At 39.7% G+C, this 22,436-nt stretch overlaps 2 protein-coding genes across 4 annotated transcripts in view; one reads left to right on the forward strand and one right to left on the reverse strand.

Annotated features, from left to right (window-relative positions):
- TRMT9B (tRNA methyltransferase 9B (putative)) overlaps positions 1 to 1,623 on the reverse strand; it is a 126,281-nt gene extending 124,658 nt beyond the window's left edge. For all 3 annotated transcript variants that reach the window (XM_039378561.1, XM_027735963.2, XM_039378560.1), the window contains exon 1: positions 1,558 to 1,623. The gene's annotated coding sequence lies outside the window, so the exon portion shown is untranslated. The remainder of the gene's footprint in view (positions 1 to 1,557) is intronic.
- Positions 1,624 to 1,862: 239 nt separating this feature from the next.
- On the forward strand, positions 1,863 to 19,214 carry LONRF1 (LON peptidase N-terminal domain and ring finger 1). The gene is made up of 12 exons (XM_027735959.2): positions 1,863 to 2,493; positions 8,608 to 8,726; positions 10,446 to 10,568; positions 11,169 to 11,315; positions 11,768 to 12,005; positions 12,091 to 12,181; positions 13,009 to 13,123; positions 13,704 to 13,825; positions 15,416 to 15,574; positions 15,684 to 15,846; positions 16,235 to 16,387; positions 17,961 to 19,214. Exons 1-12 carry the CDS (start codon positions 1,896 to 1,898, stop codon positions 18,117 to 18,119), a joined length of 2,187 nt encoding a protein of 728 aa, XP_027591760.1. The 5' UTR covers positions 1,863 to 1,895; the 3' UTR covers positions 18,120 to 19,214.
- Positions 19,215 to 22,436: the final 3,222 nt, after the last annotated feature.

The raw sequence follows: 22,436 nt of genomic DNA on the forward strand, positions 1-22,436 counted from the left end.
CGACTGGTTAGAGCTGTGAAAAATGTCAGGTTCCCATCTATTCATCCATCCTACTCCAAATCCCTTCTTTCACTGTTTCAGTTTTGAAGAGAAAGATGGGAAAAACCTCATCTCTCCCGCTCCAAAACCTCAAGGTTGGCAAAGCCATGAGTATTTTGCTCACTAGAAATTGAGAAAAATAGCTGATTTTGTTCATTATACTCATAACTGCTTGAATCATCAGTGTAAATGCTAACATATGAACTTTTATAGGAATCATCGGAAGTAGCAATGGTGGAAACAGGTTTTCATTTCTATTGTTTTAAATTTTTCCTGCAGAGGACAACCTGACTATCCTAATTCCAGTCCCACAAGCCCTTGAACTTTGTCCTGTTTTATTTTTCTACTCTACTTCCATAGGTAATCTAATCTGAAATGCAAAATAAACTATTGCTCTCTTTAACAGTTCAGGTTTTACTTCTGTCCAATTTCTCTGGCTATCTCCCTGATACTTTTTGAGGGGTCAACTCTCACTTGCATGTCCACACCAGAATCCATAACCCATTAAAACCATTTATAATAATTCAAAGCATCTTACATCATCCCATCACCATTCAAGTTCATACTATAAACATCTTTTCGATACTTAGAGTGTAATTTCTTAACTCACTCCATTTCTTAATTAATTACTCTAAGAGACTATCTCTCCTGTCAGTGTTTAAAATATACTCACGGTCTCCTCATATTTCAATTACCATGACATCTTTTATCTTTTACTTTAGGAACTTGAAAGACACTGTAAAGGCAAAGGATGTAGCTTGGAGTGGTTGAATTCAGACAAAACACCTGGATGTAAATCCAGATGTGTCTGGTTATTTCCAGTCATGGCATCTTTGCCATAGCTCTCTTAACAACATTCAGCATCATCTTACAGCCTGTCATAGATGGAACACAAATATAGCTTTGTTCCTTTCAAAAGACCATAAATTAATTTAAAGGTACTGCTATATTTATCTGAAACGTCTGGATTTACGACAGCCTTTTAACTTTAAAAAAAAGCATTGTAACAACTATAAATACATAGCACTTATGCAATAGGCTTCAAGCTTTCATTAGAGGCTGACATACACCTGAAAAGCCTAAACATTTCCCCACTGTGACTACTTTAGGCGGAACAGATGAGGCACTTCACCAGAAGAGCTCGACTTGCCGTTCCACACTCGCGGAAAGCCCAAGCCTCGCTGCCCAGCCAGGCTCTGACAGGTCCGCGGCAGCGAGCGCATCCGAGCCCGACCTGCGAGGGCTGGGAACAGAGGGGATAATGCATAAACCCTAAGGACAAATAGCTTTTCTTTAACCTTGTAACTTTTATCGTGTCCTCCATTAAAAGACTAACACAGAAGGGAAGGGGGCCAGCCTAAGCGGCCCGAGACGAGTGCTGGTACCCGCCGGGCGATGCCTTCGGGACCACGGCAGCTACACACCCCCGTTCGCCGCTGGAGACCCCCCTCCCCGCCCCGGCGGCTCTATCCCTGTATCCCTGCCTCCCCCACAGCCCTGCTAACGCCCGACCCTCACCACAGCAGCCGCTCCCAGTAGCCAACCCGGAGCTCGTAGGGCTGTCCCTCTTCCCCGGCAAACTCCCCCCGTCCCCACTAAGACGCTCACTCCCCGCCTCCCCGCCGCCGGGCAGGCTGTGGGAGTTACGTGGGAACCGGCACCCTCTGGACGGGCGTTCCCGGACGGGCCCGCCCCGTCCCCCCCACGTGACCCCGCGCCGTTGGCGGCGCGCGCGTGGAGCGGTGTTTTGTAACCTCCTCCCGCCTCCTCCCGCCCCCCGCCCGCGCCCAGCCCGGAGCCGATCCCGGCGTCCGGAGCGGGAGCGCCACACCCCCTTCGCCGCAGCCGCGCAGCCGATGGCAGCGTCCTCTCCCGCCGTCGCTGTGGGCTCGGAGCTGCCGCCGGAGCCGGGCGGCAGCGGGAGCCCTGGCGAGGGGGCGGACGGGGAGCGGGAGCTGCTGCTGGCGCGACTGGTGCCCGCGAGCCGCCTGAAGGAAGCGGTGGGCGCGTCCCTGGCGTCGCTGTGCCTCGGCCCCCTCGGCGGAGCGCAGCGTCTCGGGACCCTCGTGGACTGCCTGGTGCTGAACTACCGCCTGCGGCAGGGGCCGGGCCGGGGCAGGGAGCGCGAGGCCGAGGGGCCGCTGCGCTGCTGCGGCTGCGGGAGGTTCCTGGGCGAGCCGGTGACCGTCCCGTGCGGGCACACCTACTGCCGCCGCTGCCTCCGCAGGGAGCTGCGGGCCCGCTGCCGCCGCTGCCGGGACTGGCTGCTGCCGGCGGGGGGCACCAGCACGGCCGCGGCCCCGATGCGCACCAGCGTTGTCCTCAACCGGCTGGCGGAGAAGTGGTTCCCGGGCGAGTGCGAGAGGGCGAGGGCCGGGAGCCGGCTGGAGGAGCTGCTGGCCCAGGGCCGCTTCCGAGAGGCGCTGGGCGCCGCCAGCCAGGCCCTGCGAGCAGGTAAGGCTGGAGGGGAGGGGAGCGCTCCCTTCCTCCGCCCGCCAGAGCCGCGAAGTTCCGCCCGTGTCTCGGCGGGACCGGGACGGGCTGGTGGCTAGGCACGGCAGGCTCAAGGGGCTGGGAGTGTAGTGGAATACGTGGGTGTGCCCTCCCTCCCCTGCTTCGAGTCCGTCATGGACCCAAACGGGCCGGTAAAAAACGTCCGAAGTTTTCTCGAGTTTGAGGGAATTCGAGGGGCCTCTCCATTGGGAGAGCGGAGTGGAGGGCACGCGTAGCTGGTCGGTCCTTGGTCGAGCGCCCGGCCTGGCAGTGGGGTACGCTTACTCGCACTTACTCCGGAGGTGAGGGGGAGCGTCCCACATGCGCTGCTTCGTGCCTCCCCCCCGCACGCTTGTGTGGGACTTGTTTACAGAGGAGCTTGTGGGCTCAGCTTCGTTTTGTGTTTGGTAATCGCTGTGCGCGGTCAAGGGAAATGCAGTTGGTGTATTTAACCTTGTTTCCTGAGAGAGAGACCTATTTTCAGTCTTAAGTGTCACCAAGACAATTCCCAGCAGGCCGGGCCCAGTTGCATAAGCAGACAGGCATGGAGGGGGACAGGTTGTGTAATGGCAGTGACATCATAGGTGGGTGTGGTTGGAGTTTTATATAGTGTTGGAAGAGGGTGCAAGGAGGGAAGGTAGAGGCATGCTTTTAGGCTATCCTATATCCGTCACAATATATGTGTCTGGGTGCCATGGACATTTGAGATACCGTCAGTTTTTCAGAGTTTAGTCTTTGTAGAGGGAGTCAAATTTGTGTGATTGATACACCTAGATGGATCCAGTGACAGATTCCTCTGTTGTTTTTATTCGACTGAATTTTATCACCTGGTGACCTGAGGGGTTCCATTTTGATTTGTAGCCGGTTTTTTTCCTGTTCGTTAATTTAAGAATTAATATTTTTACAGGTTAAGCATATTACGTTTATACAGTTGTCTGCAGCGGAGGGAAAAAACCCAAAAGCTTGCATAAGTCTAATCCTGCCAATCTGTTCTGGGGAGATACATTAGATCTAGTTCCAGAATAAGCCGTTCCTAATGTCGGTGAGATTAAATCGAAGATCTATTTTATATGCTTTTTGGCAACCTGATTTAAAGAGGTTTACTTCTGGGCACCAAGTCTATTTGCCAGGGTGTTTCTAAAGTGTAGGATATAGGATGGATGTGACCTGAGAAAATGGCTGATCTATTTTAAATCTTGGAACTATAAGATGCAGACTTCTTTCCTGAAGTTCAACATTGAGTCATAGAGGTCGCTCAGTGGCCTTCAGGGTAAAACTGATGAATCCATTATTGATCTCAAATGTTTACAGGGGTCCTGCTTCATGTTTCAGCATTGCTTTGAAAGAATAAAAGAGGCAATTAATTATACAGTTTTTGTTACTATTTCTTTTATGGATTTAGCAATATTATATAGATAACTGTGGGGAAAGAATTTTGATTCCTTTTTATGTGAATCTGCATCTTTAATTTTGGCTTTAAAATGGGTTTAAAATGTAAGAACAGTTACCAGCTGTGAAGCTTAATCAAAATTTTATTATTTAAATTCAGTACACGTGCTAGAATTAAGTGCTAGAAGCTCAGTTTAAGATCTGTTGTACAATTCTTTCCTGTATCTCCCCTCCTGAGAACTATCAATATTCCATATATTCTGGTAATGATATTAAAGGACTTCATGAGTCAGAGTGCAGACATACATTAAATGTGAATTTAGAGATGTGGACTCACAACTACAAATCGAAGGTGATTTCAGGCCAACAGATAACAAATTAATAGCTGCTTTTACACTTTCAATCTTCCTCCAGAACATGAATCTTGAAAAAACTTAGAGATTGAAAAGATGTGGCTTAAGAAATGTATTAATGTTTAAAATCGTTTATGTTCTGTTTCAGTGTTTCCTTACTGCTGCTTCATCTATTTCTTTTTAATACAAATAGTCAAAAAATTGCAATAAACATAAATCTGATGTCTTAAATAAGGCATTGATGCTAAAAGTTTACTCAAAAAGGTATCTTTCATAACTCTTCTACATTTCTTGAAACATTTGAAAGAGTCCTGTTTCCCATGGTACAGAAGTGACTTTTGAAAAACATGAGTAATATTAACATATTTATATGGTTAAAATATTCCTTGCAGGGTTTGAAACAAAATAGTTTAATTAAAGGAAGTATATTGAATTAAAATACAAGTGCCGCTTGCCTTTAATCAAGCGTCCTGAAAAATGCAGCTAATGGGCTTGAGTTTGGTCTGAATCTCAGACTTGTTCCTGCTGGAGTGGGCCTCAGGAGGTCTGTTGAGCAATCAGTCTCCTGTTCAAAGCAGAACAAATACTGAGATTGGAGTAGCGTGCTTAAGTTTTTTGAGTTTTTGTATTGAATCATGAAAACCTACAGGCTGAAGATTCCACAGCCTCTCTGGGCAACCTGCTCAGAGGTTAATTATCCTCATAGTGAAAATTTTTCTCCTTATTTCAAGTCTATTTCAGTTTATAACCATTGTCTCTTGTTTTTCCACTATGCACTTCAGAGTCCTCTAGGTAACCCACTTTTGGATTCTGAAAAGATGTTGTGTTCTCCTGATGCTTTCAGGAATTGTTTTCTGCTAAACAAACCCAGTTCTCTCAGCCTCTTCTTATGGGTTGTGTGTTCCAACCCTGATAGTTAGGGTGATCCTGTAGTACTGTGTTAATAAATACTGTGTCCTAAAGTTTTTCTACATAGTGGTTGTGATGTGCATGTCTTTTATTTTGAATAATTTGGTCTATTATTAAGAACCATATAAAAAGCAGACAGGATCCACCAGAAGTAGTCCATCTGTTGGTAAGTTTATACTGACATTAGCCAGGAGCAGATGCTTTGGAAATAATATTAAAACCAAGAATGCATATTGAGTGAGTTTTTGTGTGTACACCTCTTTACACTTTCCTATTAATGTAATAATAACAAGTAATACAGTTCTACCCTACAAGTACTTAGTGTCTTCTTTTCATTAAAATTGTTTGTCTTCAGGTATGCTAAAGTGAGGCATTTCGGGATTTACAATATATTTGGTTACTGAAATTGAAATTCAAGCACTAGTTGTGTTTCTCCTGTTTAGTCTTTGGTCTAGAGATTTGAAATTAGTTTACATCCTCTCTTTGGGTGGTAAACATTTAAAATATATGCTGAAACATTGTGAAATGTTTTTATCATGGTTACAAAGCCTAAAAATTAAATTATGTTTACGAAATTGGATATATAAATTTAGATAGAACCAGAGAATTGTTTAGGTTGAAAGTGTTAGAATTGACCTTTCAGATAATGAAGTCCAAGCGTTAACCCAGCACTGCCAAGTCCACACTAAACCATGTCCCTAAAGTGCCACATCTGCGTGTCTTTTAAATCCCTCCAGGGATGGTGACTCCACCACTGCCCTGGGCAGCCTGTTTCAGTGCTTGACAGCCCTTTTGGTAAAGAAATTTTTCCTGATAGCAAACTAAAAGTCCCTTGGTGCAACTTGACACTGTTTCCTCTCATTTTGTTGGTGTTACCTGGGAGAAGAAACAGGCCAGCCCCCACCTTGCTACACCCTCCTTTCAGATAGTTGCAGAGAGCGATAAGGTCCCTCCTGAGCCTCCTTTTCTCCAGGTTAAACTCAGTCGCTCTTCATAAGACTTATGCTCCAGACCCTTCATCAGCTTTGTTGCCCATCTCTGGACACACTCCAGACCCTCAATGCCTTTCTTGCAGTGAGGACTCCAAAACTGAACATATTTCGAGCTGTGGCCTCACCGAGGCTGAGTACACGGGAACGGTCACAGCCTGCTGCCCATGCTATTTCTGATACAGTCCAGGATGCCATTGGCCTTCTTGGCCACCTGGGCACACCGCTGGCTCATGGTCAGCCATCTGTCAAACAGCACCCCCATGTCCTTTTCCACTGGGCAGCTTTCCAACCACTCTTCCCAAAGCCTGTCGCTCTGCATGGAGTCGTTGTGGTCTAAGTGCAGGGCTCAGCACTTTACCTGGATGAACCTCATACCAGTAGCCTTGGCCCATCGATCCAGCCTGTCCAAATCTCTCTGCAGAGCCTTTCTGCCCTCCAGTAAATCAACACTCCCACCCAACTTAGTGTTGTCTACAAACTGACTGAGGGTGCAGTTGATCCCCTTGTCCAGATCATTGATGAAGACATTAAAAGGACTGGCCCCAATACCAAGCCCTGAGGAACATGACTTGTACTCATCTGGCTTTTTTTTCTTGGAAATATTTAGCTCCAGTTTGTTATATGTATTGATCATTCAGTGGCAGTGTTTGTATGTTCAGCAGCGAGTTGGGGTTCCAGCTAAACTCCTTGGTTTAGTCTTTGTTTTGTACCAGTTCAGTTGGAATCATGCATTTGTCTTTGAAAAGGAAGTATATAAAATGTCCACCTGCTGTAAACTTGAACTCACATTTTTATCTTCAAACCACCCCTCATTCTTCCCCTAGGAAAAAAGGATTGGAGTCCCTCAGGTCATGTTCTACACTTGAAAGTCTGAAAAAGATGCGCTTCCTCTGATTCTGTACAAATAGGCAGCTTATCAGAGAACAAAGACCTGCACTTACTGCTACCTTTGAAGAAAGAAATTTGGTTTGATACTAACTCTGCTGGACACCAGAGCCAAATACACATAAAAAACTATCTGAGGAGTTTGATCTGAGCTCTTACCTTCCTAGGCTATAGCAGTCACAAAACACAAAGCCATAGGAAACCAGGCCTCAGAGTTGTTCTGCTTGCAGAATTAGTGTTTGAGTTAGAGAGTTTCCCAGACTTCTGTTAAAACAAACATTTTATTATGTCTAAAATAAAAATGAAACAAAGCAGGTTTGGTAATCTTTATATTTCAAGGGAAACTGACAACTCCAAAGACAGTTAAGGAAGAGACACTTTATTTTCGGCTGTGAATTCTTCTGTGATTTTTTTTCTTAACCCTTTCTCTTCCATTGAGATCTTTTTACATGTAGCACTGTGGATCTAAATACAAAGTGATGTGGTGGAATATATGGGAACATTGACCAGGCTGACTTTTAAATGTAAAACAGGCTAGTGTTGGAAATTTATGAAAGTTTATACTAGACATTTAGAATAGGCTAAGATAGAATATCAAATTGAAATGATCGCCTCCCAGGAAAGCCTTGTTGAAACAAACTTCAAGGACTATTTGATTTTAGTATTGTTTACAGTAGACTAAGGTTTGGCTTGTTTATCTCACTCAGTGAAAAACAGGTGCATTTTTAAAAACAATCAATAACAAAGTAGTGTGCTGGCATATTTTCTAAGCAACAACTGCACTTAGTTGTGTTACAAAACCATAGTTTTAGTGGCATGGAGATGGGTATGCTTCCCATTTGGAGGTTGCTGTACTGAAAGTGCAAAATGTATGTTGGACATGAGAACTTGTCCATACTGAACACGTTCTGCCATTTCCCCATTGTAGAAGTTCCATTAGCGCAGCTCCTTTCAACAGGGCTGCCAGCTGGTGTTAAAGGCTTTCTGGTATTGGCTGTCTCTTTTCATCACATAGTGATAAAGCCTACTTCTGGTACTTCCTAAATGGATAGTGCTGGGAAAGTGGCATCTGTATCTCCAGCCGTAGTTGGAGGGGATTGGCATTATAAAAACAAATTACAGTCTACAGCAAAACTTGGGCATTTGAAAGTAAACTGTGTAATGCTTAGGCTTTTAATACAAATGTGCTGAATTCCCAGATTCCTGTGGTTTTGATTAGATGTACTGTAAAGGTAAAGTTGACTTGGTCTGCAGTTTTTGTTGTCACAGTAGTGCAGAGCAGTACTTTGTCAGCCTTTCTGATATTTGAAAATATATTTTCTTGTTGCTGCAATATACATTAGAGGATCCAAAATTTGATCCTTAGCTTAAAAGACATGAACCTGGAATTACTTCTATTACCCAAACACTAGGGGTTAGGGGAGAATGTACTCCAGTAATTTTGGAAGTATTGTACAAAAAATTGTAATTATGTGATATCACTATGAAAGCAAATCTAATTACAAATTTCTGATTTTTTAAAAATGTTACCTAATTTCTGTCTTCAGATTCCAGTGACTTGATGCTTAGGATTTACAGAGCTGAGTCATATGTTGGCCTCCAAGAATATAAAACAGCCATAGAAGAGCTAAATTTTGTTATTTCTAAAATGCCAAATTGGCCAGAGGTAAGTTGGTATGAGCTCATCATTTTCCAATACTGTGTTTGTCTATAAAATTAATAAATTCTAAATTGAATTGTTTAAAAACCTGCGTCAGCTTCTTTAAATGTTATTTTGTGAGACGTGCAAAATGCTAAAAGGCACATTGAAAATAGTTAACTTGTATGAGACAAGCTACTGATGAGTATGGCACTTTAGGGCTGGTTGATAAATATACTTAGAGTTGGGATGGTTTATGGTGATGTAATCAGTAACAGCTGGGGTTTGGGGCTTGTTTTGTTTATCTGTTAATTTTTGTTAACAGAAGGATGCTTTTCTTGGAAGTTTTTCTTCAAAAAGCCCAAAGAATCTCAGTGGGCACTGAGCTTTGCAAATAGTCCAGGCAGCTGGGGAGTCAGTGGTCTTCAGAACCCTTATGATGCTGCATATTGTAGCACTGTCTAAACTGAGCGCAGCAGGAGCAGCAAGATCTTGCCACATGAGGGGACATTGCTGCTGTCTTGGTTTGTCCTGTGTTCAGCAGTTCAGTTGCTATTGCAAATTCATAAAACCCTCCTGCTTTTCACCTCTCAGTGTTGGTAGCATTGTCTACTTTTTTCTGTATGTTTGGAAAGAAGCCTCACTTTGTTTAACTGAGCTTGGTTTGATGGATGGATTCCTGTAACAATCCTTATCTCTGAAGGAAAAGTAACTGTAAGAGGAGGATTAGCATGCTTCCCTTCTTCAGAATACCTCTTAATTGAAACAGCCCAAATCCATCAAAGAGGATGCATGCCCTCATCTCACAGTCTTGTTGAACAGATGCTACTGTTCATACTGTCAGTCATCCTGTGGAAACTGCACTCTGAGGTTTGTTTGTTTGTTGTTTGGTTGGAATTTTTGTTTGTTTATTTTTTTGTTTGTTTTTGAAGTTTAGTTTCTGGCCCATTATCCAAATTCTCGTGTACAGATAGATATTGTTGTTTTAACTAACTTTTATTAGATAACTGTTTGTTTTATCTAACTATTTATATTACTGCCAGTGCAACTTCTAAAAACTGAGATAAGTTCTTAGTCCCAACATCATCTAGTTACAACTAAGTTTAGCAAAATTCAGTAGTTTTTCTTCCACCTTTTTTTTTCAGACCAAATAATATACAGATTTTTTTTTTCCTGTTGCTATCTAGTGCTCAAGAATAAAATATAGTTGGAGGAAGCAACTCCAAAAATGCATTGTTTTGTGTTAAGAATGTTTTGTGTTAAGAATGTAGATTGAGATGAACGTATGGGATGCACAGTTGTGTGGGTTGTTTTGTTTGTAGTCCGTCTTTTCCTGCATGCTGGAACCATAAGGCGCTTAATGAAAGAGAGGCAAAAAAGGGTATCCTGTAAGCTCTTATGTGAGGTTATGTAATAATTTGCATTTCTTGTCCCCCTTCTTCCTCTCCAGGAAGAAGGGAAACTAAGACCTTTTGTGCATTAAGCACTAGTCAGGTTTTTAACCCTTTTGTATAAGCCAAAGCAAATTAACTGGAAGAACATTAACACCAGGCTATTCCATGACTCTTTTCAAACACTAGCTTATCTATGTTAGACAGGGCATATGGATTATCCACACTGTGCTCTGTTGAAGAGCTACATTCTTTTTGTCACGGCAGGTTCTAATTCTAACTGTTGCAATGCCTGTAAGATCAGTACTGCAGTTCAACATATTCTCTAGAAATGTCTTCGTCTTCTGTTTCTCAGGTCTACTTCCGGAAAGGAAAAGTGCTGCAAGACTCTGGCTTTATAGGTGATGCCTTACAGCTGTTTCTACAGTGCTTAGCCCTTGATGAAGACTTTCTTCCAGCCAAGCTAGAAGTAGAAAAGGTATTCGTGATACTGGATTCCTATCTCTGGTTTGATTCCTTTATAAAGCTCCCATTGTGGTAGACTTTGAGCATCTAAAATGTTCATTACATACAGAGACGATTTGGATGGCAGATTACTTTTAAGATATATCTTAAATCATACTACGCTGAAGAGATATTCCCAGTGTAGGCATTTTAAATACATGTTTAAAAGTACATATGCTTTTGAAGTTACTGTATGAATATCTAGAAAACTGCAAAGTAGGCAGCGTGTTAAATTTTCTAAGTCAAAATCTTTTGTGCCCAGAGCACAACAGTTTTTCTTTGATAATAAAAATTTATAATGAAAAAAATGCATAATACTGAATTGATAATGTATAACTGTTCGAAGAGCTCACTAGCTTGTCGTAGAAAAGATTTCTAGGTAAATTTCTTTTTATCAGTGTAGGTATGTAGGTTTCTGCTTGTTTTCAACTCTGCTTTCTCAGTTACTGCTTAAATATCTATTTATGAGGATAACTTCATAGAGATTTACTTCTTACTTTTGGTATGTAGTTTTATAACAAAGGTATGTCTAGGTTATTTTTCTTTATTATTGACATTTAGCTATTTTTTCTAGACATTGTGTGATGTTTTGTCACCAGAGAAGCTAGGTGAGAGTCTGAAGGAATCTGCTTGGAATTCAGTCCATATTCGAAATAAACCTTTTCTGCTTGGTTCTGAGGTGACTGCATCTTACTGCAACTTACAGTTTTGTCCTCAGCAGGTAACAAAAATTCTAGGATAACTTTTGTTGTTGTCTGATATGCAAACATTGGATGTGCTGATACCCTGATACTTTCCATTGTAAATACTGACTTTCTGTGATTGAATTGGAGGAAAAGAATCATGATTTGGGAGGAATGTATTTTTATTTGTAGTGTTAAAACTCCTCATTCTAGTGAGCTGGAACAAGTAATAAAGTAGTACTTAAGTTTGATATTAGGGACTTCAAAATAAAGAGAAATACAATTTTTCTTCTCTTTGAAGCAGATGAAGATTGTTAAATTGGTGATGCTAAGCCAATTTGAGTACTGTCTTGACTTACAAGTTTCTCTAGTTAACTAATGAACTAACTGTGGGTATCAGTTTGGCTTATATATCTTTGCGTGGTCGCATCTTACATACCTAGATTTGTGTTACTCTTAAAATACAGTTCAGTTCATCTCACTATTACAGAGTTCAGGAGGATCAGATGTACTGAAGCCTGTCAGTGGAGGCTTAAATCGTGCACAGTCTGCCCATGCTCTTAATTCAACAAAAGACCTTGCCAAGGAAGATGGCTTAAAGAGAGTGTCTTCTGAACCTCTTCTCTCTGGCCAAGGAAAAAGTGCTTTGTTAAAAAGAAAGCTTTCCTTTTCAGAACAGGATACAGTTGTATGTGAAGATGGAAGAAACAAACACAAAAAGCAAGGAGGTAAACAGTCACTTACTTTGAAATTTAAAGTATTTACTGCCTTGTGCCTTTCTTTGAAGGAGTATTTTGTCTTGCTTTTCTTTAGAAAGTACAAAAAGGGATGTGACACTGGCCTTTGGAACAATTCCAGGGGATTTGATTGATGTATCAGATTTTGAGTGCTCTCTATGTATGAGGTAAGATTTTGTCCGTGATGCAGTATTTCTGTTACAGATGCTTGGCACGTATCTGTTACGTGTATGAACTGTAGGTTGTTATGAATTCTGCTATCAGTCAATAATTGCACCTTTTCTCTATCCCTGAAATTAAGTGTTTATTTAAATGTCACCTGCTACAGCACTGTATACTATAGGACTATTTTAATCAAGTTGCCTTCTAAATTAAACTTGGCATTGTTAACTGGTAACCGTAAAAGTACAGGGTCTTTTGTTGCTAAATGTTAGGGGGTTTTTGAGTCAATAAAAGTATTATTTTGGAAAGGCTAATTCTGAGAAGCATTGCCTGTGAACCTCGTATTTGTCTGGGAGATGTAGATGCTTTAGAATGTTAGTTTACTTAAATGTAGCTGATGTTGTATTTGAAACCTCTTATTGTCTTGCTTTTCAGAATAAATTCTGTAAAACATATGGTGTATACTAAACTATCCATGGTTATGTTACTAGTATGTAATACTGCTACGTAAAACAACTTAGCTTCTCAAAGAATCACTCCATTTCGTGTATTCTGAATCTCTAGCAAGACCAAAAACTTTGTGTTTTGGGATAAATGTTTAGGTACTTAAAGTGCTGAAATGTGTCCAGATTCATCAGAAAACAAAAAAATGAGTGATGAAGTAAGTGGAAACAAACTGCAGTATAGAGGAAAAAGTAGAATAAGGAGACATGGAATTAATTTTTCTCTGCTTTATTGTAGTATACCTAGTCTTTTAAAGAGGTTAATCATTGACTCTTTTAGCAAAAGACACGCTGGCCATAGGATCTAAATTCTAATAATTTTGTTTCAGGCTATTCTTTGAGCCAGTTACAACCCCTTGTGGACATACTTTTTGCAAAGGTTGTTTGGAACGATGTTTAGATCATGCTCCACAGTGTCCACTCTGTAAGGAGAGCTTGAAAGAGGTATTGTTTCTCAGTAAAGCTTACAAATACAAATATTGTATAATTTTAAAGGCTGCTTCACTTGAACCCAATAACTTGGTTTTGCTTGGCTTTTGGATTGCTGCTGGAATGGAAAAACTTGAGACAAACTTTTTCAATACAAGTTGATTAGATTTTCCTCAGGGTCTTAGGGGTTTTATGTTTCTGTGACCATCTACTTTACTGGTGTAATTAAATCCTGCGTATTCATAAACTTTGGTAAGTATTCGGTTAAACCTCTCTGTGATTTCTGTACACTTCCCTTGTTTGTATGTCTGTATATCCTAGGAAAACAGTTCTGTCTCTGGTAAGCACAGAACTACAAATCAAGTTAGACACTAAATGTGTCAGACACTAAGAACTCACGAAGAGAATCTAATTTTCAAATATTGGAGTATCCTTAGGTGTTAAGCAATGAAACATAAGAACTTCAGAGCTGTAAGTTTTCATGGGTTTTAAGACACGTCATAGATCATATTTTTAAATAAAAGCTGCATTTTCTGAAATTTTTTTTAATATATATGAAAAGAAATATTAATGTGTTTTTTGAAATTGCTTACAGTACCTTGCAAGCAGAAAATACAGTATCACAGAACTGCTGGAGGAATTAATAATGAAATATTTGTCTGACGAATTATATGAGAGAAAAAGAATTCACGCTGAAGAAACTGCTGAACACTCCAAGTAAGCTTGCTGTCTTGAGAAACTTGAGAAATTAGTATGGAAATCCTTTATAGAAATGTTTTCTTATTTTTGTGGTTATTAATAATGGTATATTATGGATGCAAGAAGGAGTTTGAAGCTTGTCCAGGTCCTTCTGGGTGGCATCCCATCCTTCAGATCTGTCAACCACACCACTCAGCTTGGTGTCATCAGCAGATTTGCTGAGGGTGCACTCAATCCCTTCATCTGTGTGATTAATGAAGATATTAAACAGTGCAGCTCCCCATACGGATGCCTGAGGGCCACCACTTGTCACTGATATCCCCTGGGACTCAGCCATTGGCCACTATTCTCTTGACGCAACCATTCCAACCACTTTCTTACCCATCTAACAGTGCACCCGTCAAATCCATCTCTCTCCAGTTTGGAGAGACAGATGTTGTGGGGGACCATGTCAAAAGCTTTACAGGAAGTCCAGATAAATGACAGCTGTAGCCTTTCCCTTGTCCGCTGATGTAGTCACTCCATAGAAGGCCGTTAGGTTGGGTTGGGCCAGATAGGATGGAGCTCTGAGCAACCTGGTCTAGTGGAAGGTGTCCCTGCCCACAGCAGAGGGGTTGGAACTAGATGATCTTTAAGGTCACTTCCAACTCAGGCCATTCAATGATTCTGTGAAATACGTTTTCCCTTCCATTCCTCTTTTTGCATGCGCTGTCATGGAGCTTTGGTTTTAGCTTTGCTGTTCATGGAATTGTCCTCTTCAACTGACTGCAGAGTCTTAGAGACTTGAATTTCTTGCAAACCAGTTCATGAAGAGAGATGTGATCAAAAGAAATAGTTGGGATTTTTTTGTAATTGTGGTATTTATCTCACGAGGGAGAGTTCTTCAGATACAGAAAGCATTATGTATTGTAGATAGGAATGTTGAAAAACTATTTAAAACTGCAGCTCCTGCAACTTACATAACAGAATCCATCCAGTAGAATTATTTTTTGCAGTCTGAAAGGTATTAAAATTAAATCCCTGGTAATGTTTTAATAATAACTTGTTTGTATCACCTATCAACTATACATACCTGATAAAATAGCATGAAAAAAATATTTTGTTTTTCAATTACATCTGCTGAAGCATATTGCAAGGTACAGAGTATACCGTCCTTGCATTTGTGTTCTGGAGTCCCTCCTGGAGAATAGTCTAAATGGTGATTGTAGCTACTGTGTAGTTACTGCTACATCTTTTTAGTTCCAGGAATACTATGTTTCTGAGAGCATAATGGCTTGTATGGCTCAAAACAAAAAGGAAAAAAGTACCTAGCACTCCTGTCCCCAAAACTGAGCCCTTCATTCACTGACTAGATACTCTACTCAGTAGCTAGATAACTATGAGGCTTACTGTCCAGTGTGTTTATACAAATCAGTATGTAGGTACTGAGTCACTGTTACATGTTTTTATTTTTTATGAAAGTTTCTATGAAGTGCTTAAACTTTGAAAGTTACTACCCATGCTTTATGACCTCACACATAGCAAACATACTGAAAAAAATGTTTTATCTTGGCATAGCTCAGTGTTTAGATTTTGAAGCCACTTATTTCATTTGATGTTCTCTTGAAGCTTGACCAAGAATGTTCCCATGTTTGTTTGCACTATGGCATATCCTACTGTGCCTTGCCCTCTACATGTATTTGAGCCAAGATACCGACTCATGATTCGCAGGAGTATGGAAACTGGAACTAAACAGTTTGGGATGTGCATAAGTGATTCTCAAAATGGGTAGGTTTACATTCTAAATCTAAGCTTCTCATCTCTTATGTCTTTTTTAATTAAAAAAGTGTCCTTTCAGAAGTGTGTAATTGAATTACTTACAAGGTCTCTTTTGTAGTTTTGCAGATTATGGTTGCATGCTGCAAATAAGGAACGTTCATTTTCTACCTGATGGACGGTCTGTTGTTGATACAGTTGGTGGAAAGCGATTTAGAGTTTTACGGAGAGGGATGAAAGATGGTTATTGCACTGCAGACATTGAATATTTGGAAGATGTTAAGGTATCCAGAATGCTGTCTAAATATTTAGTAGTATTAATATATGAAGATTTTTGCTTGATTTGTTCTTAAGAGCTCCGTTTCAAATTTTTCAATCTCTAGACCGCTGGAAGATTCAGTGCCAGCGCGTGGAATAAATGGCAGCTAGCTTAATTTTTTATTATAAGGCAACTAAGAAATACTATAGTTTTTTGTTTAAGCAGTAGTTTGAAGCAGTAACTTTAAAAATATTGCAAGATTTCTTTACTATTCAGTCATTGGTAATCAAGGTTTAGGAGAAAGCAAGAAACGTATCTAAATATAGTTGAAATTGAATGGTTTTTTGATGTTAGTTTAAACACCTTATTGTTTCTTTATCACTAATCATATTTTCATAACTTTCCTCCTATAGGTTGCTGATGAAGAAGAACTAAGGAAATTGACAGAGCTTCACAATTTTGTTTACAATCAGGCCTGCAGTTGGTTCCAAAACTTAAGGAACAAATTTCGCACTCAGATTCTTCAGCACTTCGGGCCAATGCCTGACAGGGAGGAAAATATACAGGTGAGACTCAAATACTATCAATTATTAGATACTTATTTCTAGAAATAAAAACCCTGTTAACAACTGCTAAGCATTAAAAAAAAAACCCACCACTTTTTTTCCCAGCTTCAAAGGCAATAAGGCTTGCACCCCGTTTCTCTTTTGATGAGCAACAAAAAGCAATTCTGTCACTGGTTGTCAGTTTTTGCAGGAAAAGATGATATGCTGCAGTGGAGATAAAAATAAAACCAGTAAACTGAAAGCACTTTAAACTCTAGTAACATTTAAACTGTTTGTTTGTGTAAAGCTGTTAGAACTTAAAGTGAAAAAAACCTTGAATTTTCTTCCCTGTGAAAGTCAGGGAAGAAACTGAAACTGCCATATGCAGGCAAAGAGTTAATCACAAATAACACTTTCCTCCTTTCTAACCTAGTGCCATAAACTTCTGCAGCTGCTAGGATTTGACAAATGTTTCTTAAGAAACTAGCTGCAGCAGTCTATTTTAATGGTTATAATGCAACAATTACCGAAGGTTTGTGACATCCTGAGAGACTGGAGGCTGTAGAAAAGTAATTAAAAACATGTAAAATTTGACTTTCAAAGCAGAATTGTATCTGATAGATATAATTGGGATAGATAGATTGGGATCTTATGGGAGCTTGTCCCTCACCCATCTGGTGTATACTTTTATGAGGCTGTATTAACCAGTCTTGGGAGGACTGTAGATGCTCTAGAGGCCAGTGCATGAATTCAGAAGTGATTTTAGAACAATTAAATAAAAAAATAGATTGGAAACAACATACTAGGAAAGAGGAATTATATGTACAAAACTGCAGTAACTGGTAGGGCAACCGTACTGTGGGTGTGTACCTGAGATTTATAATAGGACACAAATCAAAGCTGTGTGATACAGCTGAAAGTGAGGAAATATCATCTTGGAGTGTACCACTATTAGTAATATTTTTGCAAATCATTCGAGGTGATTAATCTTTTCTGCAGTGATAAGATCTCTGCTGAGGAGTATTATGTCCAGTTCATGGTCTGACATCTAATGCTTCATGTTGGTAATTAAATAAAGTACAGGAAAAAGTTACAGAATATGTTTTAACAGCTTAGAAGAAAGTGATTAAGTAGTGCTGCTCTGTGTAGGAGCTAATGAAAAAGGGAGTGCAATTGGGAGGTGATCAAATAAAGATAATTTTAATGAAAATATTAAGCTTTGTAAATATTCAAGCCTTAAGAATAGCATGACAGGTATTGGGTTTAATTTTTATCAGAGAAGTTTGTTATTAGGTGACTGTCTTATACCTAACCATCTTTTCCCAAGGAAGCTGTGAGCTTCTGCTTCCTGTGTTATATTAAAAATAATTGCTTTATCCAGCCTAGTTTAAGTGTACTTTGTTTGACTTCTCAGTTGAGGAGGAATCAGAAGAGACCCCTTGAGCACTCTTCTTATCTCACGGATCTGGAATTCTGTAGTTAGTATCAAACTTTAAAGTAGTCTTGGTCATTGATGACTTTATCTTTTGATGTTTTCATGGTAGTCAACTATACAACATTGGTTATGGGTAACCAACTTATCTTTTATTTTTAGGCAATGCCCAATGGTCCTGCTTGGTGTTGGTGGCTTCTAGCTGTTCTCCCAGTAGACCCCAGATACCAGCTGTCAGTTCTCTCCATGATGTCTTTAAAAGACCGTCTGATAAAAATCCAACATATACTCACATATTTTTCTAGAGACCAGTCCAAGTGACTAACCGCCTGGGTCTTCCTGAAAAGTTACTCTGTTCTGGTTGTAGTAGCAGCTGGAATTTTTGCTGCCTTTGCACATTTAGTACTGGTTTGAGAAGTGTAATGGAACTGTTTTTTCTCTCCTCTCCACCCTCCCCACTTCCTGAACCACGTGGTTCTTTGAATGCACACTTTCTTCAACTATGAGAGAAGACCACTGACGATTGCACAAAGTCAATCCAGCTAGATATGTTTTTCACATTATCTACATTAAAATTTGCACTATGTAGAAGAGAACCTTTTTGAGACTTGATCATTTTAGCAACTGACTTCTTTAAGCTGTGGAAGTGCAGGACTTAAGGCTGACAGTCCAAGTTTACAGCACTGAGGAGGTATTAAAGGTTTTGCAAATGTTTGCCTCATACAACTGTTCTTTTGCTGTTTGCACAAATATTTGAAATATAGTATTGAATGTTACAGTTGGATATTACTACTCTTGTTGAATTATCTTGACCAGGAATGAGGCACAGATTTTGAAGTTTCTTGTAATTGTATGCATCACAAAATAGGTGACGTTATGAACTGTATGCTGAACTGGGAGCCTATTTTAAGGAACAAATGCAAAAAAAAAAAGGTACTTCTGTCTAAAAATACTTAAACTGTGAATATGGTTTACATACTTAGGCCTGTACATGTTGAAGAGGAAACTGAAATCTAAATGCTAGTACCAGTTACATTTCTACTGGACTTTTCAGGCTGGCAGTTCTTCCAGAGCACACACTTAGTTTGTAGAGCTTAGAAGAAGAAATCTTAAGAGTGTGCGTGCGTGTGTCTGTTGGGGGTTGTGCATCCAAGATTCAAAAGCTTAAAGTTTTTATTTGAACTTTTTAAGTTGGTGCAAATGTGAGTTCTATGCCTTATTCATATCAATAGTAGAGCACACTGCAGTGGCAAGGTTAGCATCATGCTGCCAATAGGTACTTTTTGTAATTAAAGTTTGCATATTTGTGAATATGTCTGATACTGGCTTTCTTGTATGTAAATCATTTGTAAAATATTTCTTAAATCTTGCTTTTGCTAATATATTTAATTTTCAATAAAAGCTAAAAGTTTGTAATATTTTAAACTTTATCAGAAACTAAAAATCACTTTCTTTTTTCATATGCTTCTATTCTGGGATCTTAAGTACATCCAGAAGCTGCTGTTTAACCTACATTAAGGTTGTGAGCACTTCATGACGTAACTGGTATGTACATAATCTGTTTCTGATTATAGTACCTGTCTCAGACTGATTATTGGTCAGACAAGTTTTTTGCTGGTGGCCTGCTTTTCTATCTATTTTGTTTAAATCAGGTATGAAGTTTGCATTTCGCAAAACTTAGAAATTGTGGGAATCTGTTCTTGCAGAGCAGTGAGGTATTTCACAGACCTGTTAGTCAGATGCTCTGGCCTTATTCTCTTCAGGGGTCCAAGGTTTGAGATATTACAGGCAGCCCAAAATCTGCTGGATCATTTCTAATGTGGTTTTCTATCTAGGGTAAATTTTCCGTTTATGGTACGAATAAAGTCCTGGATTAATATTTAGAACACTTTATTTGCATAATAAAAGAAGAAATGGAATCCTCTATTTCTCCACTTCCATATGTTGTAACTTTAGAAACTTAATCTTTGCATCACCATGATCTTCTTAAGAATGTAGGTGGCAGGATTTTTTTACTTCGGTGGCAAAAAGTCCCTGTAGCCAGGCTGGAAATACCCAAATAAACTAGTGGTAATTTTTTTTTCTTCTTACCAAGAGCTTGAGTTTTGAAATTCAGTATTCCCTACTCTGCTGGAAGATGTGGTTTCTAAATGTTTTTATACATTCCCATGACTTTTTAATAAGGTAAAAACTCAGATAAAATATCAGTTGGCTTGCACTGTCCTGTGCCTAAGTGTGTTCTATTTCTGGAATTGTATCAACTACATAAGGTAAAACATTATTAAAAGGAAACAGCAACAAAATAAAAAGGAAAGTAACTGTGTTTAACACACGTTGCATTGAGGCTGGTTGTAAGTGTACTCTTTGGTAGCTATTCCACAGAATATTTGAACCAAACTGGCTCTTGGGAATGATAGAAAATTGAGAGTGGGGACGAAAGATTTTTAAGAGGTTTTTCAAGTTGGAATTTTTTTAAGTGAATGTTTTGTGGACCAGATTTTATCACTTTGTGCAGTTAGAATGAGACAGTAAAACAAGCTTTGACTGAATGTTTGCATAGCACTTTCAGTAAGTATCTTGGAGAGACACTATGCTGTACTTTGTACATCATACTTTGAATTTCAGGAGTATTTTCTTATTCTTACAATTATTTTTTTTATCCCCCCCATCACACAGCAAGGGTTCTTTAGCTGTCAAACAACAAATAGCAACTAAGGATAAAGTTTGATCACCTTTAATTATTATAATAAGGTTGAAAATCAGTGTAATTAGGCCTGAGCAGAATGCAAGTGAACTAGGCATAGGGAAGAGGGGAAAGCTCACTTGCTGTGTAGGCAAGGTACAACACCTCTAATGATTAGACTTACCTGATGAGGAGCAACAGCCAAGAGAATTGTCAAGCTCTCGTTTTCTCTCATGACAAAAGGAGGTTTCCTTCGCTGGGCAGCACCCTTGGACCAGCCAACGAAAGCTACCCCAAGTTATTGTTGGGGCACCTTATTTACAAGATTGTGCTTTCTTTCAGTCATATGATCGACAAGTTGATGGAGAAATGTTCTTTATGTAAGTGTGAGAACAAAACTAAATGTGTCTCAAAAGATTGGTGATCTGTAAATAGCTATAAGTGAATTGAATGTGCATGTATGTTAGTATGAGAAAGGTCCTAAACTTCAACATGAGGGTTTGGAGTCACTGTACTGAGAACTGTCTGCCCAGAAGCGATGTGTATTTCTTCAAATGGCAAGGACCTGTTCCCAGTTTTGCTAAGTTGTGGCCAGAGATCTCGTTGAAATTCTTAGTTTATGATTAATATTCACCTCTAGTCTCCTTACTCTTACCAAATTTGTGTCATTTTCTGTAACAACTTTGAGCCCTTGGAGAGAACCAATGAACTCTATGTTTAGAAACTTCAGCTTTCTTGGTATGAAATGGCAACTTCACGTTTCTCCATCTAACTTGACTTTTCTTTTGGCAATTGGCAAATATTTGTCACAGTCATTCTAGCAAATCATTTCTCCATGGGCCTTTTACTGGTCCTAAGTTTCTTTAAGGACAGTATGCAAAGATAGTTGTAAGATATTGGTGGGGGGGGGAAACTTGAAGCTATGCTAGAACATTAGTTCTCTAGGAAGAAGTGTTTGCTCTGAACCCCATGAAAGATGAGGTCAGATTCAAACGTTGCTAGAGGCTTTAGAAGGCTTGTCATCTTTTTGGTTTTATAAGTGATCTAACCCATTCCTTTCAGTATGTGTGGGGTGGGGTAAATATCTACTAAATAGTCAAATTTTGCTTTAGACTCACAATAATTACACGTGAGACATGGTAGAGTTGATCTGCACAACTGAGTCTTTTGGACAAGAGCATGAGGGAGCCTTGTAGTGCAAGGCTCTGCTCGCTTGACATTGGGGCAGCAGCAATCCCCAGAGAGAATGGTTAAACTTCAGCTTTGAGCAGGTCCTCAGGAGCAGCAGACAAACCACAACTGCCCGGCCTGCACCTGTGCAAGGCTAAAATGTTTTTTTCAGTACTGACTTTGACTGTACAGACCTGGCTATTTACAATTGGATTTATAATGGGAAGAAGGTCACTCCACTTAGTAGATAAGAGATACCTGTACAAGGAAGATTGTATCCATGCCACTTGGTATCACACTGAAATCTGCCCATTGTCTTCTCATTTATATGCTTTTCTAAAATTAAAAACAAAAACAAACAAAAAACCCAACAAAAAACCAAAAACAAAACGAACAAACAAACAAACAAAAACAAAACAACAACAAAACAACAACAAACAACAACAACAACAAAAAACCAACCAACCAACCAAAACCAAAAAAACCCCCAAACTCCAAAGCTGTAAAACATTCAATGCTAGGATATAAATTATTCTCAGGCATTTATCAAAACAAAGCAAAACAGAGTTCACTGAGCCTTGATTTTTTTTTGTGAAGTTATACTTTCCTGGACACTCATAACTGTGACTGCTTTTACAAGCAAAGGCCAATAGTGGGATTTCACCATAGATTTAAAAAAATAATTGCACTAGCGATAGTATGATGTAGCTTCATTGCAGTCCAGAGCGCTTATTAGGATGTGGCAGGCTCTCTAGGACAAAAAGTTTTGAATGTTGGAGAGAAAG

Source organism: Pipra filicauda, unplaced genomic scaffold, assembly GCF_003945595.2.
Source record: "Pipra filicauda isolate LSUMZ 115617 unplaced genomic scaffold, ASM394559v2 scaffold140_size2443280_pilon, whole genome shotgun sequence".
Lineage (NCBI taxonomy): Eukaryota > Metazoa > Chordata > Aves > Passeriformes > Pipridae > Pipra > Pipra filicauda.

Excerpts from the sequence above, each read along its gene's own strand:
- LONRF1 (XM_027735959.2), top strand. The coding sequence starts at position 1,896 with ATGGCAGCGTCCTCTCCCGCCGTCGCTGTGGGCTCGGAGCTGCCGCCG. Across the intron at positions 2,494-8,607 it reads CAGCCAGGCCCTGCGAGCAG|ATTCCAGTGACTTGATGCTT; the intron begins GTAAGGCTGGAG and ends TTCTGTCTTCAG. Across the intron at positions 15,575-15,683 it reads ATAAGTGATTCTCAAAATGG|TTTTGCAGATTATGGTTGCA; the intron begins GTAGGTTTACAT and ends TCTCTTTTGTAG.